The sequence below is a fragment of the Triticum aestivum genome, chromosome 7D (assembly GCF_018294505.1).
Source record: "Triticum aestivum cultivar Chinese Spring chromosome 7D, IWGSC CS RefSeq v2.1, whole genome shotgun sequence".
NCBI classification, from domain to species: domain Eukaryota; kingdom Viridiplantae; phylum Streptophyta; class Magnoliopsida; order Poales; family Poaceae; genus Triticum; species Triticum aestivum.
The window spans coordinates 621,742,698-621,760,048 of NC_057814.1; the positions used below are offsets into that span (position 1 = coordinate 621,742,698).

Here is a 17,351-nt window from a genome sequence, read left to right on the forward strand (position 1 = left end):
GATTGGTGTTAAACCTAAATAATTGTTATTTGGTGTTTGCGTTGAGCATAGACATGATTGGATTATGTTTATCGCAATACGGTTATTCATTTAAGGAGAATAATGGTTACTCTGTTTATTTGAATAATACCTTCAATGGTCTTGCACCTAAAATGAATGGTTCATTGAATCTCGATCGTAGTGATACACATGTTCATGCCAAAAGATATAAGATAGTAATGATAGTACCACATACTTGTGGCACTGCCATTTGAGTCATATTGGTATAAAACGCATGAAGAAGCTCCATGTTGATGGATCTTTGGACTCACTCGTTTTTTGAAAAGTTTGAGACATGCGAACCATGTCTATTGGTTTATACGCATGAAGAAACTCCATGCAGATGGATCGTTTGGACTCACTTGATTTTGAATCACTTGAGACATGCAAATCATACCACATGGGCAAGATGACTGAAAGGCCTCGTTTTCAGTGAGATGAAACAAGAGAGCAACTTGTTGGAAGTAATACATTTGATGTGTGCAATCCAATGAGTGCTGAGGCACGCAGTGAATATCGTTATGCTCTTACTTCACAGATGATTTGAGTAGATTCTAAGTATATTTACTTGATGAAACACAAGTCTGAATTATTGAAAGGTTCAAGTAATTTCAGAGTGAAGTTGAAGATCGTCGTGACAAGAGGATAAAATGTCTATGATATGATCATAGAGATGAATATCTGAGTTACGTGTTTGGTACACAACTAAGACATTGTGGAAATTGTTTCACAACTAATGCCGCCTGGAACACCATAGTGTGATGGTGTGTCCGAACATCATAGCTGCACCCTATTGGATGTGGTGCAAACCATGATGTCTCTTATCGAATTACCACTATCGTTTATGGGTTAGGCATTAGAGACAACCGCATTCACTTTAAATAGGGCACCACGTAATTCCGTTGAGATGACACCGTATGAACTATGGTTTAGAGAAACCTAAGCTGTCATTTCTTAAAAGTTTGGGGCTGCGACGCTTATGTGAAAAGGGTTTAGCCTGATAAGCTCGAACCCAAAGCGGATAAATGCATCTTCATAGGACACCCAAAACAGTTGGGTATACCTCCTATTTCGGATCCGGAAGCAAAGTGATTGTTTCTAGAAACGGGTCCTTTCTCGAGGAAAAGTTTCTCTCGAAAGAATTGGGTGGGAGGATGGTGGAGACTTGATGAGGTTATTGAACCGTCACTTCAACCAGTGTGTAGCAGGGCACAGGAAGTTGTTCCTGTAGCGCCTACACCAATTGAAGTGGAAGCTGATGATAGTGATCATGAAACTTCGGATCAAGTCACTACCAAACCTCGTAGGCCGACAAGGATGCGTACTATTTCAGAGTGGTACGTAATCCCGTCTTGGAGGTCATGTTGCTAGACAACAATGAACCTACGAGCTATGGAGAAACGATGGTGGGCCCGGATTCCGACAAATGGCTCGAGGCCATAAAATCCAAGAGGATCCATGTGTGAAAACAAAGTATAGACTTTGGATGAACTACTTGATGGTCGTAAGGCTATTGGGTACAGATGGATTTTAAAAGGAAGACGGACAATGATGGTAAGTATCACCATTAAGAAAGCTCGACTTGTCGTTAAGATGTTTTCCGACAAGTTCAAGGAGTTGACTACGGTGAGACTTTCTCACTCGTAGTGATGCTAAGAGTCTGTTGGAATTGTATTAGCAGTTACTGCATTATTTATGAAATCTTGCAGATAGGATGTCAAAACATTGTTTCCTCGACAATTTTCTTGAGGAAAGGTTGTATGTGATACAACCAGAAGGTTTTTGTCAATCCTAAAAGATGCTAACAAGTATGCAAAGCTCCAGCAATCCTTCTAAGGACTGGAGTAAGCATCTCGGAGTTGGAATATACGCTTTGATGAGATGATCAAAGATTTTGGGTTTATACAAAGTTTATGAGAAACTTGTATTTCCAAAGAAGTGAGTGGGAGCACTATAGAATTTCTGATGAGTATATGTTGTTGACATATTGTTGATCAGAAATGATGTAGAATTTCTGGAAAGCATATAGGGTTATTTGAAAAGTGTTTTTCAATGGAAAACCTGGATTAAGCTACTTGAACATTGAGCATCAAGATCTATAAGGATAGATCAAAAAACGCTTAATAGTACTTTCAAATGAATACATACCGTGACAAGATTTTGAAGGAGTTCAAATAAGATCAGCAAAGAAGGAGTTCTTGGCTGTGTTATAAGGTGTGAGCATTGAGTGAGACTCAAGATCTGACCACGGCAGAAGAGAGAGAAAGGACGAAGGTCGTCCCCTATGCTTTAGACGTAGGCTCTACAGTATGCTATGCTGTGTACCGCACCTGAAGTGTGCCTTGCCATGAGTCAATCAAGGGGTACAAGAGTGATCCAGGAATGGATCACATGACAGCGGTCAAACTTATCCTTAGTAACTAGTGGACTAAGGAATTTTCTCGATTATGGAGGTGGTAAAAGAGTTCGTCGTAAAGGGTTACGTCGATGCAAACTTTGACACTAATCCGGATGACTCTGAGTAGTAAACCGGATTCGTATAGTAGAGCAGTTATTTGGAATAGCTCCAAGTAGCGCATGGTAGCTGCATCTACAAGATGACATAGAGATTTGTAAAGCACACACGGATCTGAAAGGTTCAGACCCGTTGACTAATAACCTCTCTCACAAGCGAGATATGATCAAACCCCATGGGTGTTGGATTCATTACAATCACATAGTGATGTGAACTAGATTATTGACTCTAGTGCAAGTGGGAGACTGTTGGAAATATGCCCTAGAGGCAATAATAAAATGGTTATTATTATATTTCCTTGTTCATGATAATTGTCTATTGTTCATGCTATAATTGTATTAACCGGAGACCGTAATACATGTGTGAATACGTAGACCACAATATGTCCCTAGTAAGCCTCTAGTTGACTAGCTCGTTGATCAATAGATGGTTACGGTTTCCTGACCATGGACATTGGATGTCGTTGATAACGGGATCACATCATTAGGAGAATGATGTGATGGACAAGACCCAATCCTAAGCATAGCACAAGATCGTGTAGTTCGTCTGCTAAAGCTTTTCTAATGTCAAGTATCATTTCCTTAGACCATGAGATTGTGCAACTCCCGGATACCGTAGGAATGCTTTGGGTGTGCCAAACGTCACAACGTAACTGGGTGGCTATAAAGGCACACTACGGGTATCTCCGAAAGTGTCTGTTGGGTTGGCACGAATCGAGACTGGGATTTGTCACTCCGTGTGACGGAGAGGTATCTCTGGGCCCACTCGGTAGGACATCATCATAATGAGCTCAATGTGACCAAAGAGTTGATCACGGGATGATGTGTTACGGAACGAGTAAAAGTGACTTGCCGGTAACGAGATTGAACGAGGTATTGGGATACCGACGATCGAATCTCGGGCAAGTAACGTACCGATTGACAAAGGGAATTGTATACAGGATTGATTGAATCCCCGACATCGTGGTTCATCCGATGAGATCATCGTGGAACATGTGGGAGCCAACATGGGTATCCAGATCCCGCTGTTGGTTATTGGCCAGAGAGCTGTCTCGGTCATGTCTGCATGATTCCCGAACCCGTAGGGTCTACACACTTAAGGTTCGGTGACGCTAGAGTTGTTATGGGAATTAGTGTGCAGTTACCGAATGTTGTTCGGAGTCCCGGATGAGATCCCGGACGTCACGAGGAGTTCCGGAATGGTCCGGAGGTAAAGATTTATATATGGGAAGTCCTATTTTGGCCACCGGAAAATGTTCGGGATTTTTCGGTATTGTACCGGGAAGGTTCTAGAAGGTTCCGGAGTGGGGCCCACCTGCATGGGGGACCCACATGAACGTGGGTAGTGGGGGCAAGGCCCCACACCCCTGGTCAAGGCGCACCAAGATCCCCCCTTAGAAGGAATAAGATCATATCCCGAAGGGATAAGATCAAGATCCCTAAAAAGGGGGATAACAATCGGTGGGGAAGGGAAATGATGGGATTTCTTTCCCCCACCTTTGTCAACGCCCCAATGGACTTGGAGGGCAAGAAACCAGCCCCCTCCACCCCTATATATAGTGGGGAGGCGCATGGGAGCCGTACCCCTGCCCCTGGCGCAGCCCTCTCCCTCCCCAACACCTCCTCCTCCTCCGTAGTGCTTGGCGAAGCCCTGCCGGAGAACTGCAAGCTCCACCACCACGCCGTCGTGCTGCCGAATCTCTCCCTCAACTTCTCCTCTCCCCTTGCTAGATCAAGAAGGAGGAGACATCCCCGGGCTGTACGTGTGTTGAACGCGGAGGCGCCGTTGTTCGGCGCTTAGATCTGAATCAACCGCGATCTGAATCGCTGCGAGTACGACTCCTTCATCCGCGTTCTTGTAACGCTTCCGCATCGCGATCTTCAAGGGTATGAAGATGCACTCCCCTCTCTCTCATTGCTAGTCTCTCCATAGATTGATCTTGGTGATGCGTAGAAATTTTTTAATTTCTGCAACGATCCCCAACAATTCTCTATCCCCATTAATGTTTAACATAGCAGCTGATGCTTCAGCAAATTTGATGGACAATGCACGAAAAAAAGGACTAATCAAAGGTTTGCTAGCTGATAACATAGAGGGAGGGGTTAATATGCTGCAATACGCAGATGATACCATCTTCCTGATACAAGATGATTATGATAGTGCTTGCAATCTAAAATATATTTTGTGCTTATTTGAAGAGATGTCTGGTCTAAAAATTAACTTTCACAAAAGTGAAATCTTCTTGTTTGGGGCAGCAGAAAAAAAGAAACAGGAATATTCCAGGATATTTACATGCCCTGTGGGTGAGCTGCCAATGAGATATTTAGGACTCCCAATTAATAAGAAGAGAATTAGAAACAAAGATTGGAAACCTTCTAAAAATAAAATGGAAGGGAAGTGTGGGACCTGGCAGGGAAGATTATTAGCAAGTGCAGGTAGGCTGACTCTAATACAAACCTCGTTGACTGGGATCCCATACTTTATGATGTCGTTTTATGGGTTGCCTGTGGGTGTGGAAAAGAGAATGGACTTTTTCAGAGCCAGGCTGATGTGGCAGGAAAGCGATGATAAGAAAAAATATCATCTGGTGAAGTAGACGGAGGTGTGCAAACCTAAAGATATGGGGGGCCTGGGGATTCATAACCTAGCCTTCATGAACAAAGCCTTGTTATGTAAATGGTGGTGGAAACTATATAACACAAGTGGGGTGTGGCAAGAAATCCTGAGGAAAAAATACATTAAAAACAATTGTGTCACTGGGTTGAAGAACAAAAAAAAGGGGATTCACAATTCTGGGGAGAAATGCTGAAACACAAAGATTTCTTTTTTTCCTTGTGTAAATTTGACGTGGGGAATGGAGAGGATACCCGGTTCTGGGAAGATTGGTGGATTGGCCCAAAAGCCCTAAAAGACAGTTACCCGTGCATATATAGTATATGCTTTGACAAGGAGAGGTCCGTGGCCTGGGTTATAAGGAAAGGACTAGATAATATAAGCTTTAGAAGATCGTTGTATGGAGAGTCCCTGATGCTATGGGGACATATCAAAGATGCATGTGAAAGTGTGGCGCTTGATAAGTCCCCTGATAAGATTAGATGGACTCTATCTGGGGATGGAAAATATAGTGTGAAAACTTGCTATAGACATATGATCCAGAATGAAATGAAATATCCATATAAATTTTTATGGAAAGTGAAATTGCCTCCTAGAGTTAAATTTTTCATTTGGTTGCTGCTGAGGGGGAGTGTTCTAACCAAGCAGAACCTTAAAAAGAGGGGATGGAAAGGAGACACAAAATGCTCCTTCTGTGGGAGAGAGGAAGATATTGAGCACCTCTTCGTTCATTGTTCTGTTGCTAAGATGTTGTGGATGGTTTTAAAATGCTCTTTTAATATACATGACATCCCTGAAAAAATCAATGACATCTTCGGGCAATGGTTGAACAAATTTAGTAAAAATAATAAAAACCTCATGATTGTTGGTATCTCGGCGATGTTATGGACAATGTGGAAATTGAGAAATAGACTAGTGTTTGATAATCATAGGGTTTATGACCCCTGTGTTCCTGTTAACTTGATTATTAAAAACTTACATGAGTGGTGTGCATTGCAGAAAAGCCAAGAAAAAATAGATCTCATGAAGGGGGGTGTAAATCAGGTTGAGCGGGTGGCCACGGAGATTTTCAAGGCGACGCGTGGATGGGCGACTGGAGTTCCAAGACTTGGCGCCTCCTAATCGACTACGTTGAAGCTTGATCTTCTCTGTGTCTGCTATTAGTTCTCTTGCCTTTCTCTTGTCTTCCTATCCTGATCAAAGACGTGTAGTTCTGCGCTGTTGGCTGTGTTTGGCTCTATGATGTAATAGCTAGCGATGTTCCTGGAGTCTAGTTTGCTTTTGGATTTCCTTAGTGTGTTCTTCGTTAGGGGTTTACCAATTATCCTGGCAAGATGATGATGTGGGGGAGATGGAAGGGATGGCTTCCTCTCCAACATATCATCGCCAGGGTGCTGGAGGGGTTCAGTGTGGTTTGTCTGGAGTCTGTGAAACAGTTGATTTCTTTATATGAAATCGGAGAGGCAAGCTCTCTTTTATCAAAAAAAAAAGTGGACGACAGCCAATTGGCCACCGTATCATTGCACTATGTGATGTGAACATTCTGAATTTGTGCCCATTCTTTTTATAATCTATGATCCGTTCTTTTTTTTCTGCTTGTTCTGTTGTAATCTGAAATCTTTTCTTATGTCGGTCTGCAAAAAGAATTCTGAATTTCTGCTCGTGCTGTTATAATCTGATTTTTTTTCCCGTGTTTGTAAACACTATGAATCTCTTCTCATGCTTTTATACCTCATTCTTTTTTTTTCTTTGCTGATTCTGTGATAATTTGATTTTCTTTTGATCTCTTCGTCTGTCTAAATTTAGAATTTTTACTGACCTTAAAGTATAAACCTCTCTGCTCATTATGTAAGGAATAAAAATTCGCTGTTATATCATTCAAAATGTCTTGTAAAATAAAATTGGGAGGATAACCATGCCAAAAACTAGAAGAGCCAGTTTCAGCTTCTGCTTCAAGCACAGAAGGAATGAAAACGAACAACATTAAGGGGAAAAAAACAGATAGAAAGTTAAGCCCAACACACATTTTTATCAAAAGTTGCCCAACTAAGAAAGGAGGCCCATTTATAGGCCCAAATGCTAAACGCGTAACTCCTCCTCAGTAAATCCAGTTCCGCGCTTATTGCGAGAAATAGGTGAGCGGTTCGCATATTTTTTTTCTTCTCTTTTCCAGTTTGTTGTTGGCCTTTTTGGTTTCTTCTGGTTTCAGTCGATTGTTCCCTTTTCTTTCTTTATTTATTTTTCTGCTATCCCTTCACTTTTATATTTTACTTTTTGTTATCTTTTCTCCTTTTGATTTATCCAAAATTACAAAAAAAGGTAAACACATGATATATTAATATATTTTCAGATATAACACTTTTAAATATGTGATGAAGTTTTCTCTCGTAAACATGATTTTTTTAAAATAAATCCATAAACTTCCAAATCATGCAACCATTTTTTAACATAATAAAAATATTTTTTCGTGCACATGAAATTTTTTCCAATACACAATGAACATTGTATTCTTGGTATTTGAATATATTTTAATCTATTTCTAAAAATATTTAAACATTTTAATACATTAATTTATTTCTTGTTTATACAACCATTTTTTATGACGTGCTGAACCTTTTATTTAGTGCTATATATACAAGCATTTATTTACTATATGAACATTTTTCAATCAATGGGTTTTTTAACAAAAATATGTAAAAAATGTTTCTTACATGAATATAAATTCATCACGTACATGAACATTTTATTTCATATGCATTAACATTTTTTTGTGTGTATGTGAACACTTTTTTTCATTTTTGCGATTGTCGAAGCTGATTCCTTTAGCAAAAGTAGTTAAACCAAGAAAAACAATCCCATTTCCAGCTGCACGTGTAAATAACTATCGGCCAAAGGACCAAAAAACAGAGAGATCGGGTTCGGACTTGCTCAATTCAACGCCCGAAGACTCATCAGGTGGAAATTGTGACGACCCAAGAAATTGCCACAGAGCGTTTCATCACTGCACTGCTTCGTTTTACGTCAGGATCACAATAAGTGATCAAGAGCTGGACTAGTGGGGCACCACCCCTTTTGTGATAGATATGCAGCGAAACCACCTCTGTTGTGCGGCGGGTGGTTCGGAGCCAGGCCAGATCAGATTCATCATCTGCAATTCAGCATCATAAGTACTCGCACAAGCGATTGCTTGATCCAAAGCTACTGTGTGGAACCAGTTACTACTACTACCATCTTGCTGCACTTGCCTGACAGTATCAGCAGACATGCCTCTCTGTCCGGACAAAACCAAATGAATGCACAGTGGAGTCATCGCAATTCAAAACCGAGGGCATCAACGGGCAACGGCATGCCAGATCAGCGTCCAGGATCACCGAGGAGTACAACAGCCGGGACGCCGCGATGCTCGGTCCGACTGAAGGTCTGATTCGAACCACGGATTATCTCTGAAGCCCACTATATATCCCTTAAAAGCATCAACTCTCTGCTTATTAACTGGTCCACGACCGTATCACTGCACTATGTGTAATGTGAACATTCTGAATTTCTGTCCATTCCTTTATAATCTGTAGCTCATTCTGTTACAATCGAGATAGTCAATAATGGACGTGGATGTAGTACAGTCAAAATAGTATTCCATCATTGTACATACATACATACATACATACATACATACATACATACATACATACAAACCCAGACAGACAGACAGACAGACAGACAGACCGACCGACCAACCAAAAGATCATATATGCAGTGGTGGTACAATTCCTGCTACAGTTTCATACACGCACAGCGAGAACAGAGAGAAACCTTACCTATTCTTCGTCACTCAATCTTGAAACAAACCAGATAGCGTTAGAACATAAGAAGCGCTTTCTGACTATTGGACTCGGCAATTCAACAGGGCAACAACTTCCTGTAGTGACAATATGTACCCAAGTTCCTAAACTCACTGCAGAACCAACAGTATTCCAAGTGCAGAGTGTATAGAAAGGGCAATCAACAACTTCAGATGTGTATATGATGATCACTAAATAACAATGCATGTGTTTACAAGCCAAAATATATAGCAAACGTTGAGTTTCCAAGTTACACATAAGTCATACAGAGACTGACGGACAGACAGACATGCCAAAAACTGAGTCAACAAGTAACCTCTTCTGGGCAAAGCACCCAAAGGAAATACTGGCAAAATTTAGACAAAAATAATAATAATGACAGTGCCAGTTCAAAAAATAGCACAATGATATAACAGCCCATAGGTAAACAAGTGGAAAATACAATTGTTCAAACATGATCCCTTTCCGGGGATAAAACAATAGTGTTTGAAGCGCTTTCTGATTACTGATCTTGCAACTCAACATGGCAACAACATTCATGTCGGCGTCTGGTCCAGGCAACAACATCACAAAACGAACATGGAGGCAACAGGTGCTGATCCCGGCAGGTCTTGCGAGACACTAGTTCTACTCCAAGGGATCTCTCTTTTCCACCCGTATGTACGTGCTGGAAGAATTCAAGAAAGAAACCATACACGGTCAACACCAGAAGAAAGCCAAATATATAATGATGTGGCATGTATTTTTTTTCCTCAAAATATATCCGATCGAGGGGTACAGTCAGTGCCACCAACCTTTGCAGACAACACCTCTTCCAAGCCTTTGGGAACAGTAGTTCAACCTTTGCAGACATACTTCCATGTCTTCGGCTTCAGCAGCATAGGCCTTGGCTTATCTACACAGATTAGTCATGTAAAACTTACAGTTAGAAGAACATCATTAAAGAAAGAAATGATGGATTTAGATGAAGGAATATCTGAGTTGCTCCAGTTTTCTGTCGTCCTACAAGTGATGCTATTATCATTATCTGACTAGCACATTTAACACTCGCTAGTAAATAGAAATAGAGAAGGTAATTGATGTGTGCTTACATCCATAAAGACGGGCATCTACGTATTCCTCCTCGATGCTGCCCAGGCGTTGCTGCAGGCTTGCAGGGAGCGTCTTCATACCAGGGCAGTATCTAATGCGAAGATGTTGGAGAGATGAGTATGCTTGCGGCCCATCCGGTAGGGATGACAGGGTCTTGCATTCCCAAAGCTCGAGGTACTCCAACGACGGGAGCTCGGGAGAGCAGGATTCCAGAGATGTCAACCCACCACAGTTGTCAATGTCTAGTCTCTTGAGGGACTGGGGAAGATGGAGGACCCCTGTTAAGCCATTACAGCTGTATAATGTTAATCTTTCTATACTGCATGACCCTTGATGAATCGATGATACTGACTCTCCCTGCTGCTGCTTCCTGCCGAATGTGGACTCAAGCTTACTGCAATTAGAAATGTCTATTGTCCTGAGAGATGCAGGGACGTTGAAGAGCTCAACCAAGCTTTCACAGCTCCGTATCGTTAAAGACTCTAGACGTGGCAGGAGCTGTCTGGTTTCTGGTGATGTTGATGGCTCAACAGAAGCTTGTGCATATCCAGTCAAATTATTGCAGTGCCTAATCAGAAGCTTCCTCAAGTATACCAGTCCTTCGAACAATGTTTCTGGCCAGTGGACGAGCACATCACAGCTCCAAATTGACAAATCTTGAAGGTGTACAAAACATGCACACAGCTCTGTTATACTTACAACTGACTCAGTGTCTTTTAACACCAAGACTTCTAGAGGAAAGTCTTGATCATTCCCATTCTCCTTGACGTTCACCATTTCCCTCAAACTATTCTCAGCCCCCATCGAGGTTGTATCTGTACTCTGTTCAATGGTAGTCAGTTCCAGATTGCTCAATGAAGTCATATGTCTCGCTACCCACAAGAACAACTCTACCTCGCGTCCTTCCATCTTCAATACACTGAGCTTTGGTGATTTAGCTGTAGTTGCCAACCCTGGACATTTCTTAATACAAACATTCTGTAGCTTAGGGAAGGTCGGATGTCCTGGCAATGCTTTCAACTTTACACAGTCGCTAATATGCAGGTTCTCAAGTAGAGGAAACATCATCGCCTCTCCTTGCATCCCATCATTATCTATTTCCCACCATTTCTCCAAACAAACAAGACCTTTTAGCATAAGCTCCTTCAGATTTGGAAATGCAAACGATGTATCACACTCACCACTGAACAACCATACTAGTTTTCTACAGTTGAAAAGATGGATCTCAACAATGTTTTGCAACATAGTCATCCATGTTGGGAAGGTGGTGGCTCCATATGACTGTATCCCTATGGCATGTAGTCCATCATGAGGTTTAAGATTCTCGAGCACTTTTGCATGCTCTTCATTATCCCGCCAGCTAGTTTCATAATAATCCCATCTAAAATTCCATGTTAATCTCAATTCTCTTATCTCCTTGTTCACAAGGTTTGCTGCTTTTGCATCCACTTCTGTCACGTTTGCCAGATTACGTAGCTTTAGTTGACCACCAAGGTTTAAATTTCCAAGCTCTCCAACCTTACTACAATTAGGGTCACTGCCTGCTACAAAGCATGTAAGTGTCTGAAGGGATGTGAGTTTCCTGAGGTCTGTGGGCATGCACTTAAGCTGTGGACAACCATGAGTGTAAAGGTGATGAAGGGAAGTCATATACTTCATTTGTCTTGGAAGTCTACAAAGAGATTCACAGCCAGAGAGGTTCAGCGTTTGAAGGTTGTATAGAATGCTCACATCTTCAGGAAGTGCTTTGATATATCTACTTCTTGAGAGATCTAGGTACCTCAGGTGATGCAGATGCTTTGGTTTCAACTGAAATGATCTTCTCTGTGAACAGAGCTGCAACGCTTGCAAAGAGGTGTATTTTGATAGATGTTGCAGTGAACTACTCATATAGGTATCACATAAAAGTGTTTGGATGGCTGGAGAGCTGTTCTTCAGAGAACTATTCAATTTTTTTGCTGGGTCCCTGCATGACAAAAATAAATGCCGAGCTGTGTTTGGAAGCCACTCACTCTGACTTGATTCCTCAGTTGTGACAACAGATTCAATCTTGGCTGGTTCCATAGTTGCCAAGGCACATACCTTTTCCATTACAGAAAGTGCAACATCATGCATAAGATCGTGAATTCTACATGTAGTTCTGGAATAACACGAGCCATCGTATACAATTTCCTCAACCGTGGCTTGGATTTGTTTCACATCCTGGAAGAATGACCTTGAGGACAGCTCATGGAAAATTTGTTTGCCCACGGTTTCAAGACGAACTTGCTTTTCCTGGATGAAGCCATGTGCAATCCATAGTTGGATCAGCTTGTCCACATCAATCTCGTAATCTTTGGGAAATACAGCACAAAAAGCAAAGCATTGCTTCATATGCGACGGCAAGTCATTGTAACTGAGCTTGAGTATTGGTAAGATTCCTGTCTCCTCAGTGCAAACGTTGCTTCTAATTGATATAGCCTCCCATTCTTCCTTACTGGTCTTGGTACACAGTAGAGAGCCTAGTGCTGTTGCAGCTAAAGGAGAGCCAGCACATCTCTCCACAATCTTATCAACCATACCCACCAACTCGGTGGGCCTTTCCTCTGCCTTCTTGAAACGACTGAATGCTGTTGTCTTGATGATTTTCTTTATGAATTTATCTTCCAAAGCTACGAGATCATGAGCTTTAACAGTACCCATTATTTCAGCCACTCCACCATCACGAGTTGTTGTCAACACCGCACTACCGATGCCACCATGTTGAAGGCGGGCCTTGAGCTGTCTCCAAATCTGAACCTGTCGTGCCCACACATCATCCAATACAAGGAGGTATCTTTGCCCGCTCACTACATCCTGAAGGCAATCCAGTGGTGTCTTCTTCTTGGAAGCAGCTGCTTCTGTACCAGGATCCTTCTTCTTGGGAGCTGCTTCAACTATACTTTTAGCCAGAGAATCCACATCAAAGCAGTCAGAGACACATACCCATAGCAGCAAATTGAAATGCTTCTCAATTGCAGGTTCATTGTAAACAAGTTGAGCTAAGGTGGTCTTGCCCTGGCCGCCCATTCCAACGATGGGAACAACCGTAAGATCTGCATTGTTAGCTTGCCCAACTAGTGTACTAACAATTTCACTCTTATCATTGGCTCTGGATTCATTGATGATTTCCTTGACTTCCTCTTGGTCAGTAGTAGAATGATCTGTTCGTCGCAACTGACTGGATACCGGCGGCTGTTGCTGATACTTAAAGCCAAAGGCGTTCATTTCGGTCACAAGGACCTCGATGGCCTGCACAATCTTGCAGAGCTTTTTCCCCATCCTTTTACGGAATACAAACCGGTTGTGAGTGGGAAAGAGTTTTACCACATTGAAGCCAAGCTCCTTGTAGTGTCCTTGCTTTTTGGCCTTGCGACGAAGTGCCTCATACTTGAACTCATCGAAGACTTCATTCGCCTCGTAAGCGACCTTCTTGACGGCCTGGAGCCAGGCTGCTGCCCCTTCTCTGTGGGCTGCCGCCTCCTCGGCGTCGGTGATGATGTCCAGGATGGCCGGCAGCTTGCGCATTAGGATCTCATGTTGCTCCTCCATGCCTTTCATCACCTTGTACTGGTCGAGGAGGTAGCTGGACGCCTTCTCCTTGACGATGGACAGCAGTGGCCCGACCACCATGGTGGCCACGAGCTCCGCCATTGGAACGCCAAGGGCAGGCGGCTCGCAGGAGCACGGACAAGCACTAGTGCACAAGGACAGGACTCGAGTATGAGCACCGAGAAGCACAAGTGCACAAGGACAGGGCTCCTCGAGAATGCAGAGAAGGAAATGGTGTGGGCAAGAAAGAAGCAAGCAGAAGAAGCATTGCTTCCTTGCTGCTTGCTTGCCTTTGAGGAAAGCGGAAAGCACAAATGCTGGTATTGCTTGCTTCTGGGGAGAGAGGTACATGTTCCACTGATCGGTTGCATCCACTACCACGAATACAACACAGAAAGATGTGTCAAGGGGGGCAGGCATCTGGGTGTTCGAATCTGTGCGCGTGACAGAAGAAGACGCGTAAAGCTGCGAGCGCAACATGGGGTGTAACTTTGCCATTTCGATGGCCGCGCATCGGACCTAACAGGATACAGAAATGTTGTTTGGCACGAACCTCCATTAATAATTAATTAAACAACGCAGCTTAGCAGCACGAATCATGGTCTGCGAGTAGCAAAGGGATTTGAGGTTCAGGTTCAGGAGCAAAGTCTAGCAATCTACAGTAAGTAACTATGTAGTAACTGAGACTAGTAGAAGGAGGTAGTACTTGTTGTCTTACCAGATCCGCCGGTCGGCACCGGCAGCTCCTCCCAGGCCCCATTCCGGCCTTGGTTGCTCCAGTCCACGGGACGCTCCGGCAGCCGCCGGTGTCCCCATCTCCTAAGGCGACGCTGCTGGAGCAGAGGTGAACGAGGACGACCGCCATGGTCTCCTCCCGGTCCGACGTGGCCTAGCCTCAGACGACGGCCGCCCGCTCCATCGCCTCCCCTCCCGCTGCCCCCTCTCCTGAACGCTCCGCGCGAACATCCAAATGCCACTGAAAATCCGGCGTCAGAACGGGATGGAGAAAAGGGGAGTCGCTTTCTTCAAGGTGCGCGGCGGCGGCGGCGGCGGCGGAAGAGGATTCCGACCGGCGTTCTCTCTGTGTGGGATCGGGGGGATTCCATCCTAGATATTTTTTTTTGGAGGTAGTGTGTGTATGCTTAGCGGTTTCCCAAGCCCATCAGGCCCAGCCTTAGGCCCACACAATAACAGAAAGCGAGGCTCACTATGCAGCACGTACCACTCAAAAACAAAACTGTACTTGCACGTTGTCTCGAAAAATAAAACTGTACTTGCACGTCTTATGAAATTCAAAATTTACTTTAAGAATATGAAATTCAACTTTTTTTCATAGTCTTGAAAACCATACGTCCAAAGCATGATCCATTTGAAGCACTTCATCCTTTACGATCTCAACTAAAAACATCTTATGAAATGTAACACATAGAAATCAGGGACAAAGAAAAACAAGAGTGGAATCAGCATTTTTAACCAGAAATGCGCCCACACAAATATCTCAGGAGCACAATATTGTCCAAGGATGACAAAAATAAATGTGTTATGGTAAACACACAATTATAAAAACTTCAAACAATGTGATCCCGGGGAAAACAAACTCCCACACAAAAATTCTTGGGCATAAAAAGCAGTGTTTGTACCAACCACCAAGAATCAAAATTGGGCGGTTTTCAGAAGAAAACTTTTCAGGGAAAAATACTACTCCCTCCATTTCATGATTTTTTTTGTACAAAATCAAAAAGATTTGTGAATTTGAAAGATCTTCAAGAATTCAACAGAAAGTTCATGCAACAAAGAGTTCATGAATTCAAAATATGATCACGAATTAGGAAAACTGTTCATGAAATAAAAAAACAGGTAATGAGTTAAAACAATGTTCATGGATTTTAAAACTTGGCCACGAAATCAAAAATTGTTCGTGCATAAAAAATGTTCATGAATTCTAAAACTTGGCCACGAATTCAAAAACAATCGTGCATAATTTTTTTTCATGAATTTGAAAAACGGTTGCGAATTTAAAAATGGTTCATGAATCCAAAAAAAGTTCATGTAGATCAAAAATAGTTCATGAAATCAAAAGAATTAGTGAATATGAAAACTTCGTCACAAATTTCAAAAGAATCATGCATATAAAAAAATTGATGAATTCAACAAAGGACCGAGAATTTGAAAATCGTTCACCAATTCTAAAATATCATGCAAATAAAAATAGCTAATGAATCGAAAAGAAATTATTTAATTTGAAAACAAAATCATGAACTGAATTTTTTTTCTTGAATATCAAAAGTTCATGAATTCAAAACCTGTTCGCAACTTCAAAAAATATTCATGAATTTGAATACTCTTTGCAATTTTTTAAGAAGATTTGTGATTATTTTAAATTTTTATTATACATTAAAAAAGAGATCATGGATTCAAGTTCGAGACCTACAATTAAAGTTCAGGAATTCAAATAACACGCTTGAAATTTTAAAAAAATAGCAAATTCATGTAATGGTCACGAATTTGAAGAACGTTTATTTTTTTTTAAGTCCACTAATTTGTAAAATGATTATGAATTACTCGTGTCAAAAGCACTCTTATATTATGGGACGTGGGGAGTAGAAAGAAAATAAGAAACATAACGAAAAACAGAAAAGAAACCAGAAAACGTGAAAAATTTAGAAGAGGCAGAAAACAGAAAAGAAAACCAGTGGATAAAAAGGTGAAAACCCTTTGAAATGTTCTGTGAACCAAAAAAAAAACAGAAAAAGGAAAGATTCCATTCTCCTCAGTGCAAATGAGCTTGAGTATTGGTAAGATTCCATTCTCCTCAGTGCAAATGAGCTTGAGTATTGGTAAGATTCCATTCTCCTCGGTGCAAATGCTGCTTCTGCTTAATACAGTCTCCCATTCTTCCTTACTGGTCTTGGTAGACAGTATGGAGCCCAGTGCTGTTGCAGCTAAAGGAGAGCCAGAACATCTCCCCACAATCTTATCAACCATATTCACCAACTCGGCAGACCTTTCCTCTTCCTTCTTGAAATGGCTGAATGCTGTTGTCTCGATAATTTCCCTTATGTATTGATGTTTCAAAGCTCTGAGATTATACGCTTCAACAGTACGCATAATTTCAGCAACTCCGCCATCACGAGTTGTTGTCAAAACCACACTACCCATGCCACCATGTTGAAGTCGGGCCTTAAGCTGTTTCCATTTATAAACCTCTTTATTCCAGACATCATCCAGTACAAGGAGGTACCTTTGCCCGCTGACCAAATCCTGAAGTTTATCCAGTGGTGTTTTCTTCTTCTTGGGAGCGGTTTCTTTTGTGCCATCATCCTTCTTCTCAGGAGAAGCTGCTTCAACTATTCTTGTAGCCAGAGAATCCACATCAAAGTTGTCAGAGATGCACACCCATAGCATCAAATTAAAGTGCTTTTGAATTTCAGGTACATTGTAGATAACTTGTGCAAACGTGGTCTTGCCCAGACCACCCATTCCAACGATGGGAATAACCGTGAGAGCTTCATTGTTAGCTTGCCCAACTAGTCTACTAACAATTTCCCTCTTATCGTTGGCTCTGGATCCATTGATGAGTTTCTTGATTTCCTCTGGGTCACTGCTAGCATGATCCGTCCGCCGCAACGGACTGGATACCGGCGGCTGTTGCTGATACTTAAAGCCAAAGGCATTCATTTCGG

General features: G+C 42.1%; 1 protein-coding gene across 3 annotated transcripts; it reads right to left on the reverse strand.

Annotated features, from left to right (window-relative positions):
• Positions 1–9,214: 9,214 nt before the first annotated feature.
• On the reverse strand, positions 9,215–16,842 carry LOC123164587 (disease resistance protein RGA2). Of its 3 annotated transcripts, none has more exons than XM_044582122.1 (4): positions 14,387–16,842; positions 10,098–14,271; positions 9,801–9,901; positions 9,215–9,673 (listed from the first exon to the last, which is right to left on the reverse strand). In XM_044582122.1, exons 2-3 carry the CDS (start codon positions 14,164–14,166, stop codon positions 9,843–9,845), a joined length of 4,128 nt encoding a protein of 1,375 aa, XP_044438057.1. In that variant the 5' UTR covers positions 14,167–14,271; positions 14,387–16,842; the 3' UTR covers positions 9,215–9,673; positions 9,801–9,842. The 3 variants fall into 3 exon arrangements, with proteins under 3 accessions (XP_044438057.1, XP_044438058.1, XP_044438055.1); XM_044582123.1 differs by having other exon boundaries at positions 10,098–11,770; positions 11,879–16,842; XM_044582120.1 differs by having other exon boundaries at positions 10,098–16,842.
• Between the last annotated feature and the right edge of the window lie 509 nt (positions 16,843–17,351).

Coding starts and splice junctions, on each gene's coding strand:
- LOC123164587 (XM_044582122.1), bottom strand. CDS start 14,166: ATGGCAAAGTTACACCCCATGTTGCGCTCGCAGCTTTACGCGTCTTCT. Junction 9,902..10,097: donor AGATGCCCGTCTTTATGGAT/GTAAGCACACAT, acceptor TAATCTGTGTAG/ATAAGCCAAGGCCTATGCTG.